This window comes from Canis aureus, chromosome 16, assembly GCF_053574225.1.
Source record: "Canis aureus isolate CA01 chromosome 16, VMU_Caureus_v.1.0, whole genome shotgun sequence".
Classification (NCBI taxonomy): domain Eukaryota; kingdom Metazoa; phylum Chordata; class Mammalia; order Carnivora; family Canidae; genus Canis; species Canis aureus.
This window is the reverse complement of record NC_135626.1, coordinates 59,070,239-59,097,889: the sequence shown is the minus strand read 5'-3', so window position 1 is coordinate 59,097,889 and position 27,651 is coordinate 59,070,239. Positions and strand designations below refer to the sequence as shown.

Sequence of the window (27,651 nt, the reverse complement as noted above, 5' to 3'; positions counted from 1 at the left end):
AAGAACCCAAATACTATAATATTGAACCGTCTTCCTAATTTCTCATGGATGGCCTTGCAGAAAAATGTGGGGATAAAATGATTTTGACTGAGAAAGGTTAGGGCCATATCCTGAGTATTCTTAATTTCCTTCTAACAACCCATTATGAATCTGTCCTCTGAGAATGTATCTAAATCTTTTGGAACTTCCTTAAGGGACACATTAGTATAATTACTTTTTATATTTCAAAATGGCAATATGGAGCAAACCCGAAGTATAACAGTTCTGTCTGTCTAGAATTTTAGTCTAGGAAAGGAGGGCAGAAGTATTATAGGAACGGTTAAGCTTTATGGAGGGAACTGTATGTCAGGCACTGTTCTGTTTCCTTCAATCCTCCCAATTGCCCAGTGAACCGGGTACTGCTATTATCACGCCGATTTTACCGATGAGGAGAGAAGTTTATCAGCTTCCCTACTTTTGTAAGACTAGTCAGTGGCAGCAACAAGAATTGGAACCCAGGGGCAGCCCGGATGGCTCAGTGGTTTAGTGCCGCCTGCAGCCCAGAAAGTGATCCTGGAGACCCAGGATCGAATCCCTGCATGTAGCCTGCTTCTCCCTCTGCCTGTGTCTCTGCCTCTCTCTCTCTGTCTCTCATGAATAAATAAAATCTTAAAAAAAAAAAAAAAAAAGAATTGGAACCCAGCTTCCCACTCCTCACTCACTGTCCCACCTCTTGCCATGCATACTAAGTAAAACTCATGGAGCTGGGAGCCCCTCTAGGTGGGTTTAAAGCCAAACCATAGAGGCCACTAATGCTTGCTTATCTTTCTGACCTCTCTCTGTACCTCCTTCACCAACCCCTTGACCCCTCCCCGAGGGATCATGACCTTCCAGGCTCTGCATAGAAATTTCCTAGATACACTCTATACATATCTTTTGTAGCCTTGCTTACAAGCTGCCTTGGAGTTGCTTTTTAGCTATTTAATAGGCATATGTTTTGTCTGCCCAACTAGGCTGTAAACACCTAGAGGACAGGGCCGGCATCTTGCTCCTTCTGACCCCTCCCAGCGCGTAGGACTGGGCTGGGGACGCCTAGCAGGCTCGTTAAACGTTGTTGATTTGCCTAGGTGCCCCCCGCACTTCCTCCTCCGGGTCCCCACCCAGGGGCCCCCGCTCCCCTTGCTTTCACCCCCTCTGGCCCCGCCCCTCCGTCGCGGAGCCCACCTTTTCCCCCGCCCCCGGCGGCATCTCCAGCGTCCCCTAGCGACGAGGCGAGAGCTCCTAGCAACCGCATCTCGGCTCCCTGACGACGGCGGCACGCAGGCCACGTCAGCGCGCCGTGGCCCCGCCCCCGCGCCGGCTGGCCCCGCCCCTCCGTGCCGCGTTCGCCGCCGCCGCCGCCACCGCCGCCGCCAGCACCGCCGCCGCCCGAGACTCGCGCAGAGCAGTTATGGCGGATCCCGCAGCGCCCGCGCCCGCAGCTCCGGCTCCCGCCCAGGCCCCGGACGCGGCCCCGACCCCGGACGCGGCCCCCGCCCCGGCGCCCGCCCCGGCGCCCGCCCCGGACTCGGCCTCCGGGCCGTCCTCGGACTCCGGCCCCGAAGCCGGCTCGCAGCGGCTGCTGTTCTCTCACGACCTGGTGTCGGGCCGTTACCGCGGCTCGGTGCACTTCGGGCTGGTGCGCCTCATCCACGGCGAGGACTCGGACTCGGAGGGCGAGGAGGAGGGCCGCGGGAGCTCGGGCTGCTCCGAGGCGGGGGGCGCGGGCCACGAGGAGGGCCGGGCCAGCCCGCTGCGCCGCGGCTACGTGCGCGTCCAGTGGTACCCGGAGGGCGTCAAGCAGCACGTGAAGGAGACCAAGGTGCGGCGGGCGGGCGGGCGGGCGGGGGCCGGCGCGGGGCCCGGGCTGCCGCAGGAGCCCTAGGCCGGGGAGGGAGGCTCGCGAGGCGCTGGCCGGAGTGGTGCAGCTGCAGTGGGCCGAGGCGCGGGGCCGAGCCTCCGCCGAGGGGACGCTCCGGTGCAAAGTCATTGCACCAGCCCCGGGCCGCCGGGCCGCCGGGCCGCGCGGGCTTCCCGGCGCGGAGGGACTTCCACGCCCTGCGGCGCGGTGGTTGGGCCTCAGCATTCTACGGGGACCCACTACAGCGGGGCGGGGGGCGGGGGAAGAACTCGTGAGGCCCCGGAGCACGCTCGGATCACACCAGTGCGGCGTTTCGCTGACCCCCGAGTTGCTGCCTACTGCATTGTGCATCCGGAAAGGCAGGCCGTGCCGGGGCCGGACGGGCAAGGGCTGTGGGCGTTCCAAAACAAAGATCGAGATGAGCCTCTCCGGCGGCATAGAAAAACCCAAGAAGTTCCCTAGTTGACAGAATGCGTTATTATGGCCGGAGAAAACCAACCTCTTCCCCTTCCCGCCCCCCACCTGACCCCGCACCTCCTTTTCTTTCTTTCTTTTTTTTTTTTTAACCTTGTTGCCTCGTCTTAATTGCTGCAGGGAACTTTGTGAGTAAAATCATTAACAATCAGAGCCGTGATATTAATAGTACGGGGTGGGGGGGATGTGACAGCTGCGACTGGGATTGATGACTCCCAAGTGCAGTTGGACTTTTTGAAAAAAAAAACAAAAAAAACAAAAAAAAGAAAAGAAAATTACTATAGAAGCCTGGATGGAGAAGAGCCACCCCGTTTGGAAAGCGAGGGTTGTTTCCTGACCTGAGGTGTCAAGCAAACATCAGACTCCCTTATGGGCCCTTGGGGTGAGGCTGGTGAATATTACAGTTTTAAGGACAAAGGGGTTTATCGTCTTAAACCTGAAACCTTGAACCAAGGTTGGTTTGGCGGCTGCTGCTTCTGTCTTGTTTTCCTGAGTGTGAGTTCCTATCAGTGATTCACACATGCACGCACACACCCCTGTATCTTTCACCCCTTCTTCGTCTCCTCCTTCTCCCCTTCAAGAAAACATTTCTAAGCAGGAATCAGGCCTGGGCTGTTGACAGGTCTGATTTCAGGGGAGGGCACTTGAGAAGTTAATCTGGGTTTCTCATACACTGGGAGACAAAGGCCACAGAGGAATAGGGAGGGCTTCTTGCCATACTACAGAGGGGGGTCTGTGATCACTGCTCTGGCAGGAGAAAAGGCCCCACTCCCAGGAAGAGCCTGTGATCCACTTCCTGGTGGCAAGTGACTGTTGTTACGAGCAGGGTCTTCCTCCTTGCCAGCGCGTTTGCACCCACAGAACAGGGAGATCCGCATCCAGGACCCCTGGCTTCCCCTCAGAGAAACGCGAATCAGGCATTAGTTGCTCTGACTCGGGAAGAAAATTACAAGTTCGTGTGCAAAAGTATGTGGAAAATAGTACTTTTTATAGCGGAAGGCTTGTTTAAAAATTACCACCAGCGTTGTTGTGTGGGAAAGAGAAGATTTTTGCTAGTGTTTCTGCATTGCCTTACTAACAAATGGTTGCTCATGTCTTTCTGTGGGTTTTTGAGAAATGTCATTCCCTAACCATCTTCTCCAGAGGTTTGTGACTTTTGGAATGCAACTCATTTCACTGTGTCATGGCCTCCTGCCCTGGGACTCGGGCGGGCAGGCCAAGCTCGCTGCCGGGAGCTGCCATGTTTATCAGTGGTTGTTCCTGTTCATCTTGACTTTGGTGGTTAACTTTATTTACAATTATGCTCTGTCTGCCTCCTCCCACCGTGTGTGATTATTCAAAGTTTGACTCAAAATACCGATTTAAGAATTAAATTGAAAGTAATTTTTAGGTACCAGCTTGGATATATTTTGAAGCTGCCCTCTTGTGATTGGCTTTGAATTTGTTGAAATCCATCGTGAGTCCAGTGGTGGTGGTGGTGTTTTCTTTCCCACTGGTGTCTGTAGCTTCTGAGCTTATCAAAAGCTAAGGGGCATAGGAACTCCAGGAAGTGGTGGCACATAGTATCCACCTGAGGATGTTAAGACCCAGTTCTTCTTTTAGGAATTAAGACTAGGTTTGGAGAATGTGGAGGTGTGTATGCCTGATAGGTGGCTATAGGTTACCATGAAGCCTAGGCACAGGTGACCCCGACTAGGGTGGTAGGGTGGGCCCCGGGACCTTGCATTTTAGGAAGTGGTAGGAAGATTTTTTTTTTTTTTCTTCTCATTTCTCACCCCTTATAAATCCATGGAGGTGTCAGGGTGCTGTAAAGGAAAGACCATTAGACCAAAGTTGACCACTTAGGTTCTGATTCCTGCTCCATAACTAATTTAGTTATCAGATTTAAGGACCTAATTACTGATAGAATAATGTGGTGACAGTATTGAGAAACATATTTCTTTTTAAATCTGCCACCTATTGGAATTGTTTTATTTATTTATTTATTTACTTATTTATGTTGGAATTGTTTTAATAGTACTCTTTTATGTAGAGTGTTCTGTAGGCTGTAAAGTATTTTTGTAGTTTTCAGGTTAATTTGTTGGGCAATGAGTAAGGCTTAATATTAGTCTCTTAAGTTTTTAATGAACAAATTCATAAGGAGCGAGGAAGAGGCTGGCCAACAAGGTCTACCCCCTCCTGGCCACTTCAATGAATATTTCAACAGAAATAAAATAAGTAGCTCTTCCTTGAAACTGCAGAATGTGTGGTCCAGTTCCAGAGGCTTCCAGCAGCCAAAGTTAAGCTTCTTTACTACTTAAAAGAAGATGCACCTTGTGCTCCTTCCTTTCCTCAGTCTCCCGTCCCCTTTAGTGTAGTAGCTGACTTATCCACATGAAACTTTTCCCATTTGGCCATGGATCTTCTTCTTTTTTTTTTTTTTTTTTAAGATTTTAAGATTTTTTTTTTTAAAGATTTTATTTATTCATCTTGAGTGACAGAGGGAGAGAGATAACATGATGGGGGTGCAGAGGGAGAGGGAGAAGCAGAGAGCCCGATGCAGGACTTGATCCCTGAACCCGGGGATCGTGACCTGAACGGAAGGCAGAGGCTTAACCGACTGAGCTCCCCAGGTGCCCCTGGCCACAGATCTACGTGACTTGCCCCTTCCCCATCAGTGACCATCATTGAGTAAAATTTTGGAATAAAGCCAAATGCCGAGGTTTCTGCCTTCCTGAGCACTGGCTAGACATGGTGTGTCTTTGCAGTCTCCACTTGTCCTGATTGGACAGAATGGCCCCTGTGAGGAAGAGAACAGACCGCTGCCTGTCAGTCGAAGTCCGGGGGCTTCCTGTCTGTGCTTTAGTTTTCCCATCTCTTATACACTCTTTTTGCTTAAAGTTCCCACAACTTCTAAAGTCTCTCCTGGCTTGAGAGTTAATGTCTCTAAATTAAAGCTGTATCTGTGCTCACTCTCCTTCTCTAAGGTTGTGTGTTTGTAGCATCCTTCATGACAGGTCCCTTAGGAATTGGCTTTTTGGTTTATTTTTGGTTTCTTATGCCAACATTTCCATGGGGAAAGCTATTTAGATGTAGCATCATAGCGTGTGAAGGTTGCTTGCTTCACTTGTCCAGGTGCTGGACCCACTAAAAGCAATTGTTCTTAGTGATGTCATAGAAGTTATGTAAGGTTAACCAAGATGCAGGACTGAGTGCATCTAATTGCATTTTATTCAGATAGGATCACAGCACTTGCAGACTCGCACAGCTGTTCTGTGATTTTATTCTTTGTCCTTTGGTTCCCCCCTTCTAACTCCGGGGACTCAGTGCCTTGAGGGTGTCTCAGTCTGACTTGCTGCTTCACTCAAGGGCACTTTCACCAGAAGAGGGATGTGGGTTTGTGTCCTGTGATTGGAAGTCAAAACCCTTGGGTGCTCTTCCCGTGTCACATACTCTGAGTGACCTTGGCCTAGTCACTGCCTCATTTTCTCTCTGGAATAAAGATCTGCTTTCTGGCCTCTGAAATGAGCCTGAACCAGAAGCGTAGCTGGGTGGTGTGGCCACTTGGCTATTAGCAGCCACCATCCTGATGTCCATCAGGCAGAGCCAGCCCCATCCCTGTAGGAAATCACTTCCCTGCATCACAGAGTGCTGCACCTCAAGAGGCAAAAGGTGCCCTAGAGGGGTTTATATCAGTGGTGGAGGAATTCCTATTAATCGATCATGTTGCTCATGATCTGGTGGATTATGGATTTTTTAAAATATGAGAGAGAGAGAGATCACAAGTAGGAGGGAGGGGTAGAGGAAGAAGCAGACTCTCCACTGAGAAGGGAGCGAGACTGGATCACAGGACCTGAGCCAAAGGCAGATGCTTAACCGACTGAGCCACCCAGGTGCCCAGATAGAACTTCTTATTAAGCCGCTTCTATAAATACTCAAGAACTTCACTCCTCGGTTACTTTATGCATGTTTAATGTAACACCTGCCAAAGTCCACTAACTTCCGAGTGGGGGTGTGTGTGGAATGAATATATAGGTATATATATGTGTGTGTATATTTCCCAGAATTTGGAAGACATCCTTTGAAATTTCCAAAAGACTATTACAAGGATGGTAGAGTATTGCTTTTGTGTTTTAAAATAATAATGACAAACATTATGTAGTGTTACTATGTGCCAGGCACTCTTTACATGTAGTACTCAGTGCTCCCAGCAACGCTGAGAACTAGGTACTATCATTCATGTATCTCAGAGGAGGAAACTGGGGGGCAAGGAAGGAGGTTAAATAACTTGTCCCATGTCACACTGCTAATGAGTGGAGGAACCCTACTTCAAATAGAATTAAATGTAGTTTGTGCTCACCTGAGAATGTTTAAGTTTGGGATTCATAGATCATTACTGTATCAAGCACCCTGATTAAACATGAGTCACAGACCCTGTGGTTGGCATTAATCATCCAGTCTTTAAACACTTGAAAGTCTTAGTGGATAGGATGTAACCACGGGTAAGGAGAGAGGAAGGAGCAGGGTGTTGGGATGGGTGGAAGGAAAGAGGGAGATCACGCTGGGTAGCAGAATGGGAGAGACACTAGACTGGCACTTGTCGTGCTTCTCTTCTGCACTTTTCATTCCCTGACCCAGCAGTCATTCTCAAAATAATTGTCAAAAAGCACATTTTATTTCTAGAAAACCTGTGAGTGCCCCAAGATGTTGAATGAAAGCAATCTCTGCAAGCGTGATTCATTCCAACATTGGCTTATTCCCCCTCTGCACCCCACCCCCAACCAAAAGTCTGAGGAACTGGCATTTCTGTGTTATCTTAGAAATGGTCCATGTTAGGAAATCCAGCTTCACCTCCTGCCCCTAAAGACCTGCCCCCTCTCTTGCTGCTGTTGTTACCGTCCAACTGGGAATGCTGAGTCATGAGACAGGTTCAGAAGGACTCCTTGGGGAGAGGCTGGGTGCCGCTCAGTTTCCGCTCCTTCCTTTTTAGTTGCCTCAAACTTGACTGTGCTGTCCACCTTGTTGTTGGTTTAGGACATTAAGGGTCCTTTTGTGCCTTCCCCCTCCTCACTTCATTTTTATCCCTGCTTTTCTTTTTTTTAATTTTCCTATTCCCTCAAGAGAAATTTTGCCTTTTTTACTGTTTTACCCAAGGGCCTCAAGGGGTCCAGTGGAAGCTCTGCTGCGCCAGTACTTTACAAAAGGGCTGTTGGTATAGCATGGGAAACGAATCACTGTCACAACAGCTCTGGCCCAGGATTGGTGTCACCTGCTCCTGCTGGTCCCCTCAGAGTTGGATTTAGGGTGATCTCTTTTCAAGAGCCATCCATCCTGTGGTTCTAACCAGGAGGATATGATCTCTGCTCCTGTTCCAACTGACAGAAATTTTCAGTTTCCCTGTCCGGAGCTTATCCTGCTTCTGCATGGGGGTGGGAGGGTGCTGATCTAAAATAATCAAAAGAGGGAAATGTGCCTTTTCATTTACAAGATGCTCTCACTTATATTTACTAGGATTTTGGTGTTTTTAACTGTAGCTCCTTCTGAGGCTCCACCTGCCCAGTGGCTGAGTGCCAAGCCTGAGAAGGTCGTGCCTTCAAGGCTGTTGCATATCCAACACTTGAGGCTCTAGTGAGCAGGCTGCACATTGAGAATTGCTTGTTTCTGATGTTTCTGCTGGCCCCAGGGGGCTCTATTAGGCACCACCTGACATATGTGTGGTCACAGACAGGGAGGAGCAAAATGTTTACTGGAAATTTTTGTAGTTTAGAATAAAATTGAATCATGTTAATGGATAGCCCTCTGAATTTATCTACTCCAGGATTATTTGCTCTTGTTTTGCTCTTTGGCTATACTCTGAGGTTGAAGATTACCTGACCTTCAACCTGGAGTTCACTGTGGTGAATGGATCCTTTGGTCAGTTTTGCCCACATATACACTGTGTTCTTCTGAAGCAGGATTGTGAAAAGCAAGGTTTTTGATTTAAACATTAAGGCAGGGGCACCCAGGTGGCTCAATTAGTTAGGTGTCTGCCTTAGGCTCAGGTCGTGATCCCAGGGTCCTGAGATCGAGGCCTGTGTCCAGCTCCCTCCGTGGGGAGTTTGTTTCTCCCTCTCTGGTTGACTGGTTGAGGGGTTTGTGTATTTTAATACTGAAACATTTAATTTTTTGCAGCTAGGTCAAAGGAATAAGACACTAGATCACTTTTGGTTTAAACCAATAGCATAGCTTTATCTGGTGAAGATTCATTCAATCAAAAAATTTTTTAAATTTAAGATACTGAGTAGTGCTGAAAGAGAGAGAGAGAGAAAGTCATCAATCCTATCCAGTAATAAAATGAAAACCCCCCACTTGCAGGAGAGATTTCCTGTAGTCTTAAAAAGAGTGTTCTTCATTTGCATCCTGCAAGTGAGAGCTAGTCTTTCACACCCAGCAGCTCTGATGAAGTTCCAATGAGGTTCTTCCACCTTGTGTTAATTTTGACCTTTTTTTGTGGGAGACACTGCTGTGGCCGATGGTCCATGAAGCAGTTGTGACCGGCGTGTTCACAGGATGACTCGCCAGCCCTCGTAGACGCGGGCGAGAAGGACAGACACAAGCATCTGTGCCTCGTGTGGCTTCCAGGAGCAGCAGGAGCCAACATACTCCGTGCTGAAAGCATCCCCGTATTTGTCTGCTCTGACTGTTTAATTACTTCGGGGAGTTTCAGGGCCCTGAAGGTTGATGATATCATCTTCAAGCCAAAGAAGAAAGAGCACCTCTCCCTACACCCAGCGTGCTTTGGGGTCCTCCTCACCCCCACGGTCTCCTGGCTGCAGGGGGTGTCTGCTCCGCTTCCTCACCACCTGCCAGCCCCTTCCCCTTGCCTCTCCGGGCCTCTCACCACTGGGTGCCAGCGGTGGCCCGAAGGTCACGGAGGCCTGGCGGGCTCCGGTTACTGCACCCACCAATTGCCCCTTGTCCACCGAGCTGGCCTGCCCTCTTCCCGGAAGCGCTCCCCCGTGGGCTCCTTACACCAGGCCGTCCTGGCTTTCTCTAGCCTTCTGTCCTTTTCCTCTTCTCTCTGTGAGACTTCTTCCCCGTACCACCACGTTCTCACTCCCCTCACCACCCTCCTGGCTTTTCTTCAGGCCTGTGGCTGCTGTGGTCCCCACATGCAGACAGCTTCCCTGGCCTTTCCCTGACGGCTCCCTCCAGCATCTGGAACCTCCGACTTTGTGAGTGTAAAGCCTTTGGAGAGTCACTGCCCTTCCCACCTCCAGGTTGGTGGGATTTTTAGAAATTACTTTTTCCGACTCTTGATTATGAAAAATCTTCAAATGTACAGAGAAGTTGAAAGACGGGACCAGTGAGTACTAATTACCAACCAGCATGAGTCAGCAGTTAATAATCTGTCATCTGCGCCTCACCTGTACGTGTGAATGTGTGTAAATACCTTTTCTCCCGAGCCATTTGGTAAGTTAGAAACAGACATCCCTAAATACTTCAGCTTGTGTCCTCTGTGATTCAGAACATTTGGGATCATTTTAAATGTACCTTCTTGGCCCCAATTCTAATGTAAGTGTGCAGTTCATGGTATTAATACATTCATATTGTGCAGCGATATGTGCAGGTCCATCTCTAGACCTCATGTTATCTTGTAAAACTGAAACTTGATGCCCACTACACAAAAATGCCGTTTCCCCCCACATCAGCTCCTGGCCACCACCAACCTACTTTCTGACATTTCGCTTAGTGTAATAGCCTTATGGTTCATCAGTGTTGTAGTATGGGTTAGAATTTCTTTTATTTTAAAGGCTCAATGAGATTCCATTGTATCTACAGCTTTTGGCTTAGCCATTCATCCATCAGCAGACACTTGGGGTGCTCCCCGTTTTAGCTGTCGTGAATAACGCAGCTCATGAACATGGGTGGACAAGTATCTCTTCGACATCCTACTTTAAGTTCTCTTGGGTATATCCCCAGAAGTGGAATTGCTGGATCATGTGGTAATTTTGTTTTTACTTTTTTGAAGAACTGCCATACTGTTTTCCACAGCAGCTGTACCATGTTCCATTCCCACCAGCAGTGCACAAGGATCTCAATTTCTCCACATTCTGGCCAACATTTGTTATTTTCTGTTTTGTTTTGTTTTATAGTGAAACACACCCCTAGTGGGTGTGAGGTGTGAGGTCGTATCACTGTGGGTTTTGATTTGCGTTTACCTAATGATTAGTGATGTTGGGCATCTTTCATGTGCTGCTTGGTCATTTAAGTACCTTCTTTGGAGATACTTAATGTTTATATATAAGTCCTCTGCATTTTTTAATGGAGTTTTTTGTTGTTGTTTTAAGATTTTATTTATTTATTCATGAGAGAGAGAGAGAGAGAGGCAGACACACAGGCAGAGGGAGAAGCAGGCTCCATGCAGGGAACCTGATGTGGGACTCGATCCTGGGACTCCAGGATCACGCCCTGGGCCGAAGGCAGACGCTAAACCACTGAGCCACCCAGGGATCCCCTGAATGGAGTATTTTGTTGTTGTTGAGTTGTAGGAGCTCGCTCTATATTCTGGATATGTGGATATCAGATATATGATTTGCAGATATTGCCTCCCATTCTGTGGGTTGCCTTTTTACTGAGTTGATAGTGTCTTTTAGTGCATTATAATGTTTTTTAATTTTCATGAGTTCAGTTTGTCTGTTCCTTTGTTGCCCGTGCCTTTGGCATCAGGCTGCCATTCTAATTTGTCATCAGATCTTTGTTTGAAATGCCTCTTGCATCCTCTGCATTTCCTTTCTGCCACACGGGCTCACTCTGTGATGGTCTCATGCCTGGACTGATCTCGCTTGGTCTCCCTGCCTCTAGACCCTCTTTCACCTCAGCGTGCAGCACCACGGGTTGACCTTCCAGATGACTGCTTGGATCATGTCAGGACCCAGCCTTCTGACGTGCCTTAGCTTGACACTCAAGGCTTCTCGCCCACATTTCATGCTCAGTCTCCTGCCCTTTCAGTAGACTGCATCTCATCAGCTGTTGCCCGTTCACTGGTGCTCTTCTGTGCCTCTAATTCCCACGGCACTTACACGACACACTTGAGCTCTCTCTCCCTGGCTTGGAGCTTTTTGAGAAACCAAAGACAGTGACTCCTTATATTCCGGGAAAGCTTATATTCTGAATGGCTCACATGTAGTTTCATGGGAAGTGTTTGAGTTAATGACCAGATCCCTTTCCATTCACCTACAAAGAGTATTCTTAGCCTTTTCCCAGACACTTTATGTTCTGTGCTGGGGCTGTGTGGGCACCTGGCCAGCTGACACTTCCCCTTAGGGTAGTAGGCAAGTTGACCATGTAATTTACTGTCTGATCTGGGATTTTTTGAGAGGACTATGAATAATTGCCACAGGACTGAAACGTGTAGGTGTCCCAACACTGGGAAGAGCAGATTAATCAAAATATGCCATGTCGTTGACTCTTTCAGCAGCTTCCATCACAAAACTCCCCCCACCTGGGGCAGGGTATGAGCCCAGTAGGTGAGGATAGAGCTAGCCAGAGTCAGCGTCAGCTGTGGCTGAAATGCAGCAGTGTCTGGGGTTAAACCCTAGCAGAAATTGAGACCCTGTCCTGGATCCTGGGCTGGGATGAGAACTAAGGCTGTGTCTCGTGAAGCCAATGAAAATTCTCCCTGGTCGGTGCCATTCCAGGTTTCCTTTGGGTATTTGGTGCAAGCTCTGCATGATCTGAAGGAGCACTGGTTTAACACTTAGAAGCTGCCCGAGTTCTAGCGCCCATGGTTACTTCAAGACCTTGGTGGCAGCACCCACCCTCTTCTGAGCCTCTTTCTCAGCTTCTAAAATGGGGGTAATGCCCATCTAAGTCATGAGGGGCAGCTCTAACAACACAGCTGAAAACTCTTGCTAGACCTGCATTCACACATGTGAGTTTGTGAATGGAGATGAGCATAGCATCCTCACCTTAGGAGATGATTGAGTCTTTAGCGTGAGGCTCCTCTTTTGAAACAGAATGCCATCCCAGCTGCGCGGAAACCAGCACGCAGCTTAGGCTTTGTGCTCTGCCTGCCTCAGCGCTCTGGGCTGGGGAGGGGTGGGGAGTCTTACCCACCGCAGCCTGGAGTAGGCAAGCTTATGCCTGACCTGTTACTCTGAAGGAATCGGGCACCATCTATGTAACATTGCTCACCAGTGGTGGCAGGAGGGTGGGGAGAGTGTGGATACGTGGAATCTAGACCAGCACTTTGAAAAGCTAATATGTGTGGCATCACCTGGCGCTCTTGTTAACTCAGGCTTCTGAAACAGGCTGGGCAGGCCTGAGAATCTGCATGTCTAATAACATGCTCCCTGGGTTGCTGGTTCCATTGGCTGGGACTGACATATAGGTCTTTCAGAAACCCTGTTGATGTCAATAGGATCCGTTTGTGCCCCCCCCCCCCCAATATTATGGGTGTAACTGGTTTGAAGTTTCTGCCTTAGTCTTCTGGTAGCAGTGTTAATGCCAGAGATTATCAAAAGGGGGATGATAGAAGGGAAGGGACATTAAGTGCCCCTAGCAACCAGGTAGTGTTTTCAGATCATAGTGCTCCTGTTAGAAAGGCCTGCTTCTCTCCTGCATCTCCCCTGCATTGCCTACTGACCAATATTAGTACACAGGTACTGCTGAGGGTTTCATTGGATTTCATTTCTTCTTAGGATGAAAATATGAGAGTTGTTACGAGTGTAGTGCAACCAGTCCAAGAGGAAAATGATTGAAATGTGCTTTTTTTTTTTATCCATCCAGTATCAATGGATTCCTGCTGTGTGCCAGGCAGTGTAACACATGCTTTACCTGTATCATCTTACTTCCCTCAAGCGGCCAGTGTCCTCATTTTAGAGAGGGAGCGCCTACAACCCGGAGAATGCCTATAACTTGCTCAGAACCACACAGCCAGTGAGGGGCAGAGCCTGGGTGTCTGCTAAGAGAGCATAGGCTCTTTCCATGGGCTGCACAGCTGTCCCCTGCCCCCGGCGGGGTGCTGTGGGCCTCCAGAGAACATCCCCACACAGGCCCTGCACCCTAGGTCAGGGGCCAGCATTCTTTCTGTAAAGGGCCAGATAGTAAATATTTTAGGCTTAGCAGGCTATACTGTCTCCTTCACAACCAGTCAACTCTGCCATTGTAGCGTGAAAACATTCAGAGACAATAAATGAACAAACGGGCATGGCTGTGTTCCAGTAAAATCTTATTTAAAACAGGCAGCAGGCTGGATTTGGCCTGTAGGCCATAGTTTGCCCATCTCTGCTCTAGAGGAATCCTTCCTACCCAATAGAAATACGATGTGAGCCACATCTGAAATTTTCAACTTGACAGGAGTCGCATTTGAAAAAGTAAATAGAAACGGGTGAGATTACATTTAATAAATTATACTTGATCCATTACATCCAAGATACCATATCAACATGTAATAAGTGTAAAAGTTGTTATATTTTAAAAGTTTAAAGATTGTATTTATTTATTATTTTTTAAGTAGGCTCCATGCCCAACATGGGGCTTGAACTTACAACCCAAGATCAAGGGTCACATGCTCTACTGACTTGGGCCAGCCAGGTGTTCCTAAAGATTATTAATGAAGTGTTTTAGTCTTTTCTCTGTAGTGGCTCAAGTATTAGCTAGTGCTGCTTCAGAAACTTAGACTGGTGGGAGAGAAAACCCTCCCTCTAATCCCTTGCTCAGCTTTATTTTCTGCAGGGTATCTAGCATTATTTGAGATCTGATTGCTTCGTTTACTTTGCTTACTGTCTCCCTGAGCAGAAGGTAAGAGGGCAGGACACACTGTTCACTGCTTTCCATGCCTGAACAGAGCCTGGCCCAGAGCTGGAGCTGGGGATCCCTGTTTAATGAGCAAATGGGGTGCTCATAGGTAGAAAGTGCTGGAGGGCACAGATGACATTTCTGAAGAAGGGCGGTGGGAGAGCATTAGGAAAAGCTTTGATGCAGGTAGTTTTTGAGGGAGGGCTTGAGGGGTGAGAATAATTTTTTTTTTTTCCGGGGGTGAGAAGAATTTGGAACAACAATGGGGATGGAAGGATGTCCAGGGCAGGAAAATAAACATGCGCAAAGCCAGACACAGGAAGTTCGCGTGATGTTTGGGAGAAATAGTTCACTTAGGCCTTAGAACTCTTTTACACTTATTGAAGATCCTGATGAGCTTTTATTTATATGTGTCAATATTACAGGTAAGAAATTGAAACAAAACTCAAAACCCAAGAATAGGCCAGCACCCATCCTCACCCTCAGAGCAGTGACACCATTACACCAGGTAACCTCTGGAAAATTCTGGTGGAGATTCTGGAAAGAATGAGAGTGGGAAAGGCAGATACCATCTAATAGGATGGTGGAATGATTTGACTCTGGACCTCCCAAAGGGCTCTCAGCATCCCTGGACCATGCGTCAGGGGCTGCTGAGCTGGCCTTAGGGTGTGAGGAGAAGGTGGGCGAGAGAGAGGACCAGTTAGTGGCCTGGATCTGATCACCTGTGGCAGTGACAACATTTCTCATGCCCTGCTGTGCCTTGGGCGTGTCGTAAGCACTTTATGCAGGTTGGCACTTTAGGCCTCCCTGGGAGAACCTTGTGGAGTAGGTGTTACTATTTTATGTGTCTTACAGGTGAGTCTGTCCAAGGTCATGTCGGAAGTGAAGAGTTTGGGTGAATCCCAGGCAGCTGCCCCACAGCCACATGGTCTACTGCCCCCAGAGACTTCGTATCACACTGGTTCTATAATGTAAAGGTCTTTAGATGACAGCCTCAAGAGTTTGAGTTGTGTTGTGGTTTTTCCACATAACGAGGACCACTTCAAAGTTTGCGGTGAATAATCTGGCAGCAGTTCATATGATGGAGGAGGTGGGGGACCTGGAAAGCCTGCGGCCAGTTAGGAGGATTTGCAGTGCAGGCGAGTTACATCTTTTGTGTATTTAATTTACATGACAGCACACACGCGCACGCACACACACAGCACAGAGTATTGAAAGTGCCGGGTTTTCATACAAAATGTGAACCAGCAGCTCCATATAGTATTCAGTGGACAAAGCAGCGACCTGTTCTAATGCCAGGGGGAAAAATAGTGCGTTGGACTAGTGATAGGGGCTTTTTAAGGATAATTTTGATGATGCTCAGTTTGACCCTAGGACCTAACTCCCGAGTACAGTTAGGACTATTGAATCAGAGAGTAGTAATGGCACTTTGAGAGCAGTAGAGATGGAGGGGTGATTGGAAGATTTCTTAGACAAGGCATGGCACCAGCCATGGGGGGAATCTGGGGAGTGTCGGGGAAAGCTGCCATAACACTGACCGGGCTGGAGCAGTGGGTGTCAGCACACCCAGGGCTCTTGAGTGATCAGGAGGGAGTTGGGGAGCAATTATGTTTGTTTGTTTGTTTTTAAGTATTTTATTTATTTATTGATGAGAGATACAGAAAAGCAGAGGCATAGGTAGAGGAGGGAGAAGCAGGCTCCCTCTGGGGAGCCTGATGAGGGACTCAATCCCAGGACCCCAGGATCATGACCTGAGCCAAAGCCAGATGCTCAACCACTGAGCCACTCAGGCGCCCTTATATTTGTTTGTTTGTTTTTAAAGATTTTATTTATTTATTCATGAGAAACACAGAGAGAAAGAGAGGCAGAGACACAGGCAGAGGGAGAAGCAGGCTCCATGCCGGGAGCCTAACGTGGGTACGACTCAATCCCGGGACTCCAGGATCATGCCCTGGGCCAAAGGTGACATTAAACTGCTGAGCCGCCGCGGCTGCCCCATGTTTGTTTTTTATTGTGAGAAAATATACATAATAAAATTTACCATTTTGAAGTGTGCATGAAGTACATTGATATTGTTGTGTAGCCATCGCCACCATCCATCTCCAGAACTTTTTCATCTTTCCAAACTGAAGCTCTGTCCCCATTAAATGACCTTTTAGGAAAGTGACGGATGTTCACTGTAGACATGTGGTCTCCTGACACATGGTGGGGTAGGGAAAAGCTGGGCAGGCTCAGGCTTCTGGAGTGCACACCCAGGTGATGGTCCTGCCAGGAGCAGCGTGGACAGAGAAGTGTAAGGGATATTCGGTCTTGGAAGCACAGGGTCTTATTTGGTTGGCATCATCCATGGGAAGAGCGATACCTACTTTGAAAATGTGTATTCAGTCTGTCCCTTGTGTTGCTTTTATTTGGGTTAATTTTCCGCTAAAGTCCTTTTTCTGTTTCAGCATCCAGTTCATGATACTACATTGCATTTCACATAATTGCCTTTTGAATGTTGGAAAAAACCTTTCTAATCAATCTCACTTTATCTAATCCTCAGTTCATCCTCTGTCCTAAGACTTATCTTTATGAAGAATTTTGTTAAAGCTTTTAATGCCAGAGAGTAGGGGTCGAGCAAGATGGTCTGTAAAATAAGGCAATCTGGAAGTGATCCATAACCATGGGCAGTACTCAGAGTAGAGGGATGGTGGCTGGCAGCCAGAGCAGCAAGTGGACAGGTGAATGCAGAGGGGGGAGGGGACGGGCTGTGGGAGTGTAGGGCCAACCGTCAGGGAAGTAGGGAAAGTCTGTAGGTTCCGGGGCCTGTTCAGTCCCTGCTGATCCAACCCTGAAGAAAAATTGATAGGATTATTCTCTTATTTGTCTTAGATTTATAGGTTTTTGTTTTGTTTTCCCTAATTGCAAGTTATCAGATCTGTTGCTGTGCAGGTGACCCTTCTTGACAGCCTTTGCAGGTGTTCCAGGAAACTCTTCAGGAGCTACTTGACATTTTCCCTCACTTTGATGTTACACTGATTCTCAAGGGTTCAGACCTAAAGAATCCTTCTATGGATTGTATTTTAACAGATAACATCAGGGACGTCTGGGTGCCTCAGTCGTCTGGGTGCCCGACTCTTGATTTTGGTTCAGATTGTGAGATCGAGCCCTGGGTCAGGTTCTGCACTCAGCAGGGAGTTTGCTTGAGATTCTCTATCTCTCTGTGTGTGCCCCCCCCCCCATGTGTGCGCGCGCACGCACACACACACACTCTCTCTCTCTCCCTCTCTCAAAGTTGAGAGAGGGAGAGAGAGAGCACCAATAACAAAAACTTGTTTGCCACTTTCCCTTGCTTGAGCTTCAGGGTCTTAATTATGAGCCTTCTGCTGAACTAGCAGTAGACGTGGGGTTCGGGCCACACTCCAGCCCTTGCAGACTGGCCACGTCTCTGCCTGGGAAGGCAGTGCTGCTGGCATCTCACAGAGACTTGCTCACCCCTCAGGGTCATTGCTGCTATAGACCAGCTCATCCTGTGCACTCTTGAAGTGTTCATCGTGTTCTCTCTGCCATCTCTTTACTGTACTTGTTCTCTGTACCTTGGGGGCCTCCATGATCAGATACCTTCCCTCAATAGCAGCCTTGGTGCTACTGCCTTTGCTCTTCTTGGGGCCAGTGTTTGGGAAACATGCACAGATTAAGCGTGTTATAAAGGTCAAGTATGACTGCCCATTTTCTGGAACAGGCTTTGGTCCTATGTACAGTGTTCATAGGTGGAGGTGTTTCTGTGTCATTGCACTTTCATCCCATTTCAAAACATTTTGGTAGCATGCTTTTTTTTTTTTTTTAATTTATTTTAAAGGATGCAGAAGGGGAGGGGAAGAGGGAGAGAGGGTCTTTTTTTTTAAGATTTACTTATTTATAAAGATTTTTATTTATTATTCATGAAAGACACAGGCAAAGACATAGGCAGAGGGAGAAGCAGGCTCCCTACGGGGAGCCCGATGTGGAACTCGATCCCAGGACCCCAGGGTTGTGACCTGAGCGGAAGGCAAATGCTCAGCCACTGAATCACCCAGGTGCCCCAAGATTTATTTTATTTGAGAGAGAGAGAAGGAGAGCAGGAAGAAGGCAGAAGGAGAGGGAGCAAACTCCCCACAGAGCGTGGAGCCAGATGCAGGCTCGATCCCAGGATCCCAAGACTAGGACCTGAGCCAATATCAGGAGTTTCCTGACTGAGCCATCTAGGTGCCCCAAGAGAGAGTCTTAAGCAGACTGCTGAGTGCAGAGCTGACACCAGGCTGGATCTCATGACCCTGAAATCATGACCCAGGCCAAAACCAAGTCTGATGCTTAATTGACTGAGCCGCCCAGATGCCCCTTTGGTAGCATGCTTTTTAATGAATGCTCATAATTCTATCAGGCGGATGAACCACATTTCTTAAGCTAGTCTCTTCTTTTGTTTAAGATTCATCCTTTCACTTGATAGAACACAAGCAGGGGAAGTGACAGGGAGAGAGAGAAACATGGAGCCTAACTCGGACTTGATCCGAGGACCCGGAGATCCTGACTTAAGCCAAAGGCATACATTCAGCCCAGACACCCCCAGTCTCCTCTTTTGACTAGCTAAAATGTTTCCAGATTTTTATAGCTTTAAATAATAGAACTACTGTCTTATACTAGATACTTTTTTTTTTTTAAATCTTTGTCTACTTCTTCAAATTTCTCAGGATAAATTCCTCAAACAGAAGTACTGATCAAGGGATGGGAATACAGTCTTAAGACTTCGGATTCATTTTACCAGACTGTCATCCCCCAAAGTAGTACCCATTTATACTTCTGTCTTAGAATGCTTATTTTCCCAGCATGATGATGAGATTTTTTTTTTTTTCTTTTGGTGACTGAGGCAGGAGTCCCAGCTCTTTGGCAGCATCTGGAATTCTAGAACTCAGGTCAGTTGACTAGGCATTTTTCTGACTGTACTCTTCTGTTGCCAAGAAACAAGCCCTTCTTGTGGCCGCAGGGGTGGCCAGGGAGAGGTCCCTGAACTCTGCAGGCCTTCAGGCCAGTCTCTTGTGCCTTAAGCTCAGGGCTTGCATCCCGGAACAGAGGGCTAGTAGGCTGGGGGATGGTAAGTAAGCCAAGGGGGCCGGGCTGGCTCAGATATGGGCTGGGAGTTGTAGAGGCCGAACTCCAAGAGGGCCCTCAGAATCCCCATCTCTGGGCAGCCCCCGGTGGCGCAGCGGTTCAGTGCCGCCTGCAGCCCAGGGCGTGATCCTGGAGACCCAGGATGGAGTCCCACGTCAGGCCCTGCATGGAGCCTGCTTCTCCCTCTGCCTGTGTCTCTGCCTCTCTCACTCTCTCTCTGTCTCTATGAATAAATAAATAAAGTCTTAAAAAAAAAAAAAAAAAAAGAATCCCCATCTCTTTCCCGCTCCCCACTGAGGCATTTCTCAGATGATGCAGCTCATGGTGGGACGATGGCTGTATCCTATACAGTGATGCCCGAGGTATGTTGGGGTTTCCATCCTCTCCAGCTTCCCTGTAGACTCTTGCACTCTCTCCTCTCTTTTGCTGGTGACATCAGAGGATGGAGGAGTTTCCAGTTGTCAGGTGCCCAGTGAAGGTGAGGTCTTTGAGCCTCCAAGATGATTGACGTTGGCTGTGTACTAGGTTTTAAGGTATGTCTGGGCCCATGATGGTGGTTCTAGAAGGGAGGATTTGATTTGGCTCCTTTGTTTTATAGTCTGGGAACTGAGGTCCCAGGGGGCTGAATGGTTCAGGTTCAGGTTCAGGTTCAGGTTGATGGAAGCCACAAATGGACCAAGATGACTCTAAGACTTCAGGAAAGAAAGGTTCACAGGAGGACAACCATCTGATCTCTAGGGGTAGAAGTAGAGGGTATTGCAGTGCTGATTTTAGTTTTCTGGTGATTTAGTTACAGTTGAGACAAGTATGGGTATTTGACTTAAAAAATAAAATCTGTAATACAGAGGATTTAGAGGATTTACACTGACTCGGGAGACATGCTCAAGAACTTCCTACTCAAGACCATAGAACCAGGCAGAGTCACTAATTGCAGCATCACCTTAGGCTTGCCTTTAAAAAAAAAAAAAGCTAGCTTTTTTGGGATAGAATTTAAATACCATAAAATTCACCCTTTTAAGTTAATTCACATGGCTTTTAGTGTATTCCGAGGTTTGTGCCCCCACCATCACTGTGCAGAATAGGAACGTTTCACTGTCCTCACCCATAAAGGAGAGCCTCTGCCCCTTAGCAGCTGCGCCGAACCCCCTCACTGTCCAGCCCCTGGTAACCACGTTCTGTGTTGGTCTGTTTGCGTTTTCATCTTTGTGGGTTTGCCGACTCCAGACTTGTCGTATGAAAACATGTAATACGCGGCCTTCTGTGTCTGGCTCCTCGCTGAACACATTTTCAGGTTTCCTTCGGGTCGTGCGCATCTCTACTTCACTCCTTGCAGGGCTCTACTGTGTGGGGCGGTTCATGCGCAGATGGCATGTGGGTCGTTGCCACTTCTTGACTGTTGTGACAGTTGCCGTGGGCACTGATGTACAGCTCTGTGCAGGGTGTACATTTTCAGTTCTCCTGGGTGTTCTGCCCAGGAGTGGAGTTGCCGGGTCACGCGGCCCCTCGCGTTTCAGCTTGCGGGCAGGGCAGCTGCGGCCAAGTGGGTTCCAGGGGCACCAAGCAGGCAGCCCCGCGTGTTACCGTCCGTGCGCGTTGTGTGTGGGGGGTGGTGTGCTGGTGTGGCGGGCGCGCCCCTTGCCGCTGACGACCTCCAGAGTCTTTCCACGTGCTTGGAAACCTGCTTTGGAGAAATGTCTCTTTCAGAAAATGGTTTGCCCACTTACTTACTTACTTACTTACTTATTTATTTATGATAGTCACACAGGGAGAGAGAGAGAGAGAGAGAGGCAGAGACACAGGCAGAGGGAGAAGCAGGCCACACGCCGGGAGCCCAATGTGGGACTCGATCCCCGGACTCCAGTATTGCGCCCCGGGCCAAAGGCAGGCGCCAAACCGCTGAGCCACCCAGGGATCCCCTGTTTGCCCACTTTTTAACTGGCTCATTCGTTGGCTGCCTGGTTGACCCTGCCATTGGGTCTTCTCCTTGTCCTAGAGTCGGGGCAGGTGGGCCACTTCCTGTGGTAGGTGCTTTCTGTGTCACTGGGGTCTCTGCCGGGCATCTTGCATTACTTTGGGATTTAACTTCCTTTCCTATTTAAATAGACTCTAGAGGATTTGCGATCCTTACAAACTGAAAGGGCTCTTAGTTCTAAATCTTTCTAGAATGAAATTTTAATTGTTTTACATCTGGGGCTCCACAGTCCCCCAGGAAGAAGAAAGGGGCTGCTAACTAGGGCTTACTGGGCAGTGGGGCAAGCTTTCAGATGTTTACCAGTCACATGAATTACACATAGGATGCTAGTCACAACTGAAGTTTTTCAGAGTCAGGGCCTGTACCATCTAGTCTCCTTTTTGGTTCCCTTGTAGGATGGATTATAGTATTTCTTGTGCAGCAGGTGAAGAAATGCTCCTTGCTTGGCATGAATGTGCTTTGGTAACCGAGTCGTTTCTGTGGCCGTGTGGCAGGTCTGAGACACGGCTGTGCTGAAGCGTGCGAGCAGGTGCCATGCGTGTGACAAAGGGTGCCTGGTAACCGAGGCCAGAGGCCAGCCGAGTGTGCCTTGGCTACTCTTGCTTCACAGATCCTCCATCCTCAAGCAGGGTAGCTGTCTGCTGAGGGGCACATGTGCTGCTATTTATGTTTTGTGACTTTCTCAGTGATTGTTTTTAGTTTAGCATTTAAGAATCTAATTTAATTTTGTAAGTGTGTGAAGTGTTGATTCCCCATGCCTGTCGCATGACACTGACAGTGAGTCTCTTCCACCCAGAGCCCCACTTTGCCCCGGATCAGGTCTGACTATTGTGGTTGAATAACAGCAATCTATGCAGTTTCAAGTGTCTTTGACATTTGAATCAGAAAGCCAGTTGTCTGCACAGATAGATTCAGGTGACTGGGATAGATTCTGATGAAGTTGTACTTTCTTTTCCTTCCCCACCACTTCACATTTTAGAATAGCAGGACTGGGAGAGTCCCTCAAAGATGAACTGGTTTCTAAATTAAGTAGGTGAGTGTCGAAACTAAGAATTTCTGATTTTTAAATTTTATTTTATTTTAAATTTTTTTATTTATTTGTGATAGTCATACAGAGAGAGAGAGAGGCAGAGACATAGGCAGAGGGAGAAGCAGGCTCCATGCACCAGGAGCCCGACGTGGGATTCGATCCCGGGTCTCCAGGATCACGCCCTGGGCCAAAGGCAGGCGCCAAACCGCTGTGCCACCCAGGGATCCCTTATTTTATTTTTTTAAAGAGAGAGTGAGTGCACCTGAGCAGGGTGGAGGGGCGGGGGAGGGAGAGAATCTCAGACTCTGTGCTGAGCATGGAGCCTAACCCAGGGCTTGATTTTAGGACCCTGAGATCACAACCTGAGCCGAAATCAAGAGTTGGATGCTTTTTTTTTTTTTTAAGATTTTATTTATTTATTCATGAGAGACACAGACAGAGAGGAACAGACACAGGCAGAGGGAGAAGCAGGCTCCATGCAGGGAGCCTGATGTGGGACTCAATCCCTGGTTTCGAGGATCACGCCCTGGGCTGAAGGCGGCGCTAAACCGCTGAGCCACCTGGGCTGCCCAAGAGTTGGATGCTTAACTGACTGAGCCACCCAGGTGCCCCAGATTTCTAGTTTTTGAATTTGTGATTTCTTGTTTTTGTTACCTTATCATCTCTCTATCTTTAAATATGTTCCATGTTTATAGGTAAGTACCTTGCAAATTTAAGATTAAAGGTCTCTGGTTGACATCCTTTAGGTGTACATGGTAATTGAACACATTCATTTCCACTTTCTCCAAAAACGCTTCCAAAGTGACAGTAAATGAATTTTTTTTTAACTTTCTTTAATCTCTACCCAACATGGACCTCGAACTCACAACCCTGAGATCAAAAGTCCCTTGCTCTACCGACTGAGCCAGCCAGGTGCCCCAGTAAATGAATTGTTTAAATGTGTAAACCTATGAGGAAAAAGAATGGGAGGGAAGACAGTAGACAAAGATTGCAAGTTTTATTTTATTAAAGATTTTACTTACTCATTTGAGAGAGAGAGAGAGAGCACAAGCAGGGGGAGGGGCAGAGGGAGAAGCAGACACCCTGCTGAGCAGGGAGCCCCATGCAGGGCTCCATCCCAGGACCCTGAGACCATGACACAAGCCAAAGGCAAAGTCAAAAGCTTAACCGACTGAGCCACCCATAGGCCCCAAAGATTTCAAGGTTTAGAAGATGAAAGGTGAGCAAAGACTGAGCAGAGGAGAGGAAGCTCAGACGGTGCCAGTGGAGACAAAGCACTGCAGAAAGTCTCAGGGATTGGAGGCACCTGACGTTGTTGCCCCAGGCACAAGTAAGGTTTGGGCCCAAAGATGGAGGGATTAGTTGAAAGGTCTGCCTCTCCACCTGTACAGACCCTGCACTAGAGGCCAAGGTTTATGCTCTGGAGACGTTGAACCAGGGCGGCTCTGGATTCAGGCAGCTTAGACATAGCAAAGGGTAGCATAACACTGGGACGAAACAAAGGTTCAGGAGAGTCTGTACACTAAAAGGGGAAGTTGCAGCTGAGTTTCCTGCCTGCTTCCGGGCGCTGAAACCAGGCTTGAGGTGTGGGATTGGAGAACTCCTCTCTAGGAAAAACTGAACAGTGTCAGAGACAGACGTGCAGTTGGTAGGGTTTAGCAGGCCTTCAGGACAAAAGCTAGGTTCTACTCCAGCTAACGTGATCCATCCCAGTCCAGAGCCTTGCTTGTGTTCACAAAGCTTTCATCATCTCTTTATTGCTGCAACTTTACTTTTTATCTTAAGATTAGTTAGAGATTCACAGGAAGTTGTAAAACAATAGAGAGGTCCCCTGCACCCTTCATCCAGTTTCCCCCAGTGGTTGTATCTTACACAACCACAGACACTATCAGAACCAGGAAATTGACATTGGTGCACATGCAGTGTGTGTGCAGTTCTCTGCCATTTTGTCATCTGAAGTTTCATGGGAGCTCCTGGGTGGTTCAGTCAGTGAAGTGTCTGCCTTTGGCTCGGGTTATGATCCCTACTCAGTGGGGAGCCTGCTTCTCCCTTTCCCCCTGCTTGTCCCCCGCTCCCTCTCAAATAAATAAAAATCTTAAAAAAAAAAAAGATACAGAACTGTTCCCTCACCGTAAAGATCTCCTCCTGTTGACTCATTTCAACTAGGAGTGGACAGTCAGAGGTCACTGAACAGATTCAGAAAGCCCCCAACAAAATATCAGAAAGGGAGACAGAACGTAAAGACCGCTAACTCTGGGAAACGAACTAGGGGTGGTAGAAGGGGAGGAGGGCGGGGGGTGGGAGTGAATGGGTGACGGGCACTGGGGGTTATTCTGTATGTTAGTAAATTGAACACCAATAAAAAATTAAAAAAAAAAAAAAAGAAAGCCCCCAACACAAAGGGTAGAGGCTAGAACAAGCAAAGAGAAAGATGTGCTGGGAGAAACCCTCAGAACACAGTGAATATCCTCTGAGAAATAAGAGCCGATATTTTGTTGATGAAATAAAACAGAATGCTGTAAAACTCAGAACAATTAAGAGTTCTTGGTATTAAAAACATAATGTTAGGGGAGAGAAAAGAGTTGACAAAAACTCTCAGGAAATACAATGAAAACATCTGACATCTAGGAGGTCTTAAAGAAAGAAAAAAAGATGAAGGACAGAAATGTATCAAAGAAATCAGGAATGTTTCCAAAATTGATGATCATAGGGTTCCAGGATGGTGAATGGAAAAAGTTCTGATTGGCACATTGTGTAATTCCAGAACACTGGGGATGAAGCTTCCAAAGAGAGAAAACAGGTCACATACAAAAGATTGGGAATGAAGATATATCCAATTTTTCAACTTCTTGGGAAGCCAGACAGCAGTGGAGTGGATTTCCAATCCCACATGGTAGATTGAGCTAATGTAGAACCACTCCTACTCAATCACTGAGAAATGTCATATAAAATATAATATAGATTTTAAATATGTAACTAAGCTTATAAGAAAGCAAAGGGATAGCAAGAAACCAAAATCAATGAGAGAATTTAAAACCAGAGCAGAGGAGCCTGCTTGATTGCGGCATCTCTGGAGGGTGTTTATTGGACCCTCACAAAAATAGAAGTTTGGATTTTAATGATCATGGAATTGAAATAGAAATTCGCCTCAAAAGGCTAGTCCCTGGTGGAAAGAATAAAAGGAATTCAAGAATATCTCCCCTGTGGGGCTGGAGAAATGGCGAAGAAGTTTATTTAATATATGTTTTTAAAGATTTATTTAAGTAATTACTACACTCACCATGGGGCTCGAACTCACGACCCCAGGATCAAGAGTCACAACGCTCTTCCAACCAAGATAGCCGGGCGTCCCAGCAAGTAAGTTTATCATTGCCCTATACTTGAGGTATTGGGAGACGTCTCCTGTGAGCAGTTGAAACATCCGGGTTTGAATTCTATATTTATAATTCCCACGTGTTTCAGGAATCCCTGCACTAGCACCAGCCTGGCACCAGGCTGTTGATACCCTTGGAGCTCCTTGTCAAAGGTAAAGCAAAACTTGTGTCGAATGACCCTTCCACAGCACAGGCCACTTGGAATCCTACCATTGCCACAAATGATGAACATTTTAAACCCCAGGTAATAGAAGAGAGTACAATATATAAATGTTTTAAGTAAGTAAAGGGCTGAAGGAAAGCATAAGATGATACATTTAAAAGGACTTTTTTTTTTTTTTTTTTTAAGAACCTAGAACTCCAGAATGAAAATTCTGATTGAATTTAAAACCCAGTGGAGGGCAGCCCCGGTGGCGGAGCGGTTTAGCGCCGCCTGCAGCCTGGGGTGTGATCCTGGGGACCCTGGATCGAGTCCCACATCGAGTCCCACATCGAGTCCCACGTCAGGCTCCCTGCATGGAGCCTGCTTCTCCCTCTGCCTGTGCCTCTGCCCTTCTCTCTGTGTCTCTATGAATAAATAAATAAAATCTTTTAAAAAATAATAAAAAATAAAACCCAGTGGAAGTGTTAAAGAGCAAAGTAGACACACGCTAAGAGAGAATTACATGAGCCAGAAAATAGATCTAAAGAAGGGAAGTAGAGTTTACCAGAGAGAGAGACTGTACACAAGGAAGAGAAGCAACCAGCAAGAGCACAGGATGAGAGGACCCAGGCTGTGTCTAATGGGAGTTCCCCCAGGGAAAAAAAGCATCTGAAAAGCAGCTTGGGGAAAAAAATACAGATTACTCCCAGGGTTCACCAGGGAAGCCCAGCAGGGGTCTAAGTCATAGCTTCGGGGCCAGACAGGAATGAAATGAACTCTTCAGCATGCTCAGGAAAAGACGTTAACTTAGTTTTCAGCAACCCCCTTACTCAGTAGTGGGAACAAAATGAAGGCATTTTCACCGAAAGAAAAAACTAAGTTTATTCACTAACAGACCTTCCTTGCACTTGAGGAAGAAGGAAACTAGACCCAGTAGAACAGAGTGGGACAGAAAGGAAAGTTGTAACCAGGACAGTGGGAATGTGTGGGTGGATCTCAATAAGCATTAACTTAGGAAACTGTTAGCGCTACTCATTTGAGAATTTAAAACTAAAATCCTGACAAACAGTGGAAATGAGAGTGAGGGGATGATTTTAATGAACACATTCTAAGATCTTTGAACTGTTTGGGAAGAGTAGGAGGGATGTTGATGTGCTTCAGCCTTTCTGAGTCAAGTAAAGGTATTAAAATGTTAAGGGTAACCATTAAAAAAATTGAAATAGGCCTGCAAGCTTTCAAACCAATACAGGGAAAATGCTCAGAATTATAAAAACTAGGTCATTCCTCTAGAAAAAAGAGAGCAAAGAGAAAGTATGGTAGTTAGAAGGCACCTAAAGGTAATAGTAATAAACCCACATGATCACAGTAAATATAAACAGAGTAAAACATGCCAGTGAGGACAGGTTGGAGGACAGTAGAGCAAACCCCTCAACATTTTGAGGGAAGGGACACCTCGGTGGTTCAGTGGTGAAGCGTCTGCCTTTGGCTCAGGACATGCTTCTGGGGTCCCGAGATCCAGCCCTGCATCCGGCTCCCTGCAGGAAGCCTGCTTCTCCCTCTGCCTGTGTCTCTGCCTCTCTCTGTGTGTCTCTCATGAATAAACAAAATCTTAAAAAGAAAAAAAAATTCTGAGGGAATTCTGAATTTGGGCACATTACCCTGCAGGCAATTTTTGCAGGCATCCAAGAACGGGGGGCGGGGAGGGGTGCTTCCCATGGACCCTTTCCCTGGAAGCTGGTGGGAGGCATGCTTCACCAAAACGAGTTTTCTGGGATCTGGGAAACAAAAAATCCCTTGTTTCTTGCTGCAAAGGAAAGCCCATGTTGGAGAGGCAGGGTGGAACTCTCTAGGAGGATGGTCTCCAAGAGACGAAACCCAGGGAACACCTGATGGATT

At 47.5% G+C, this 27,651-nt stretch overlaps 1 protein-coding gene across 2 annotated transcripts in view; it reads left to right on the top strand.

Annotated features, from left to right (window-relative positions):
• The first annotated feature begins 1,405 nt into the window (after positions 1–1,405).
• Positions 1,406–27,651, top strand: part of UBE2O (ubiquitin conjugating enzyme E2 O) — a 55,930-nt gene continuing 29,684 nt past the window's right edge. The window contains exon 1 of one of the 2 annotated variants that reach the window (XM_077854345.1): positions 1,406–1,840. In XM_077854345.1, the coding sequence (XP_077710471.1) occupies positions 1,430–1,840 (411 nt within the window). In that variant the 5' untranslated portion in view covers positions 1,406–1,429. The remainder of the gene's footprint in view (positions 1,841–27,651) is intronic. The other variant, XM_077854344.1, reaches the window with a different exon arrangement.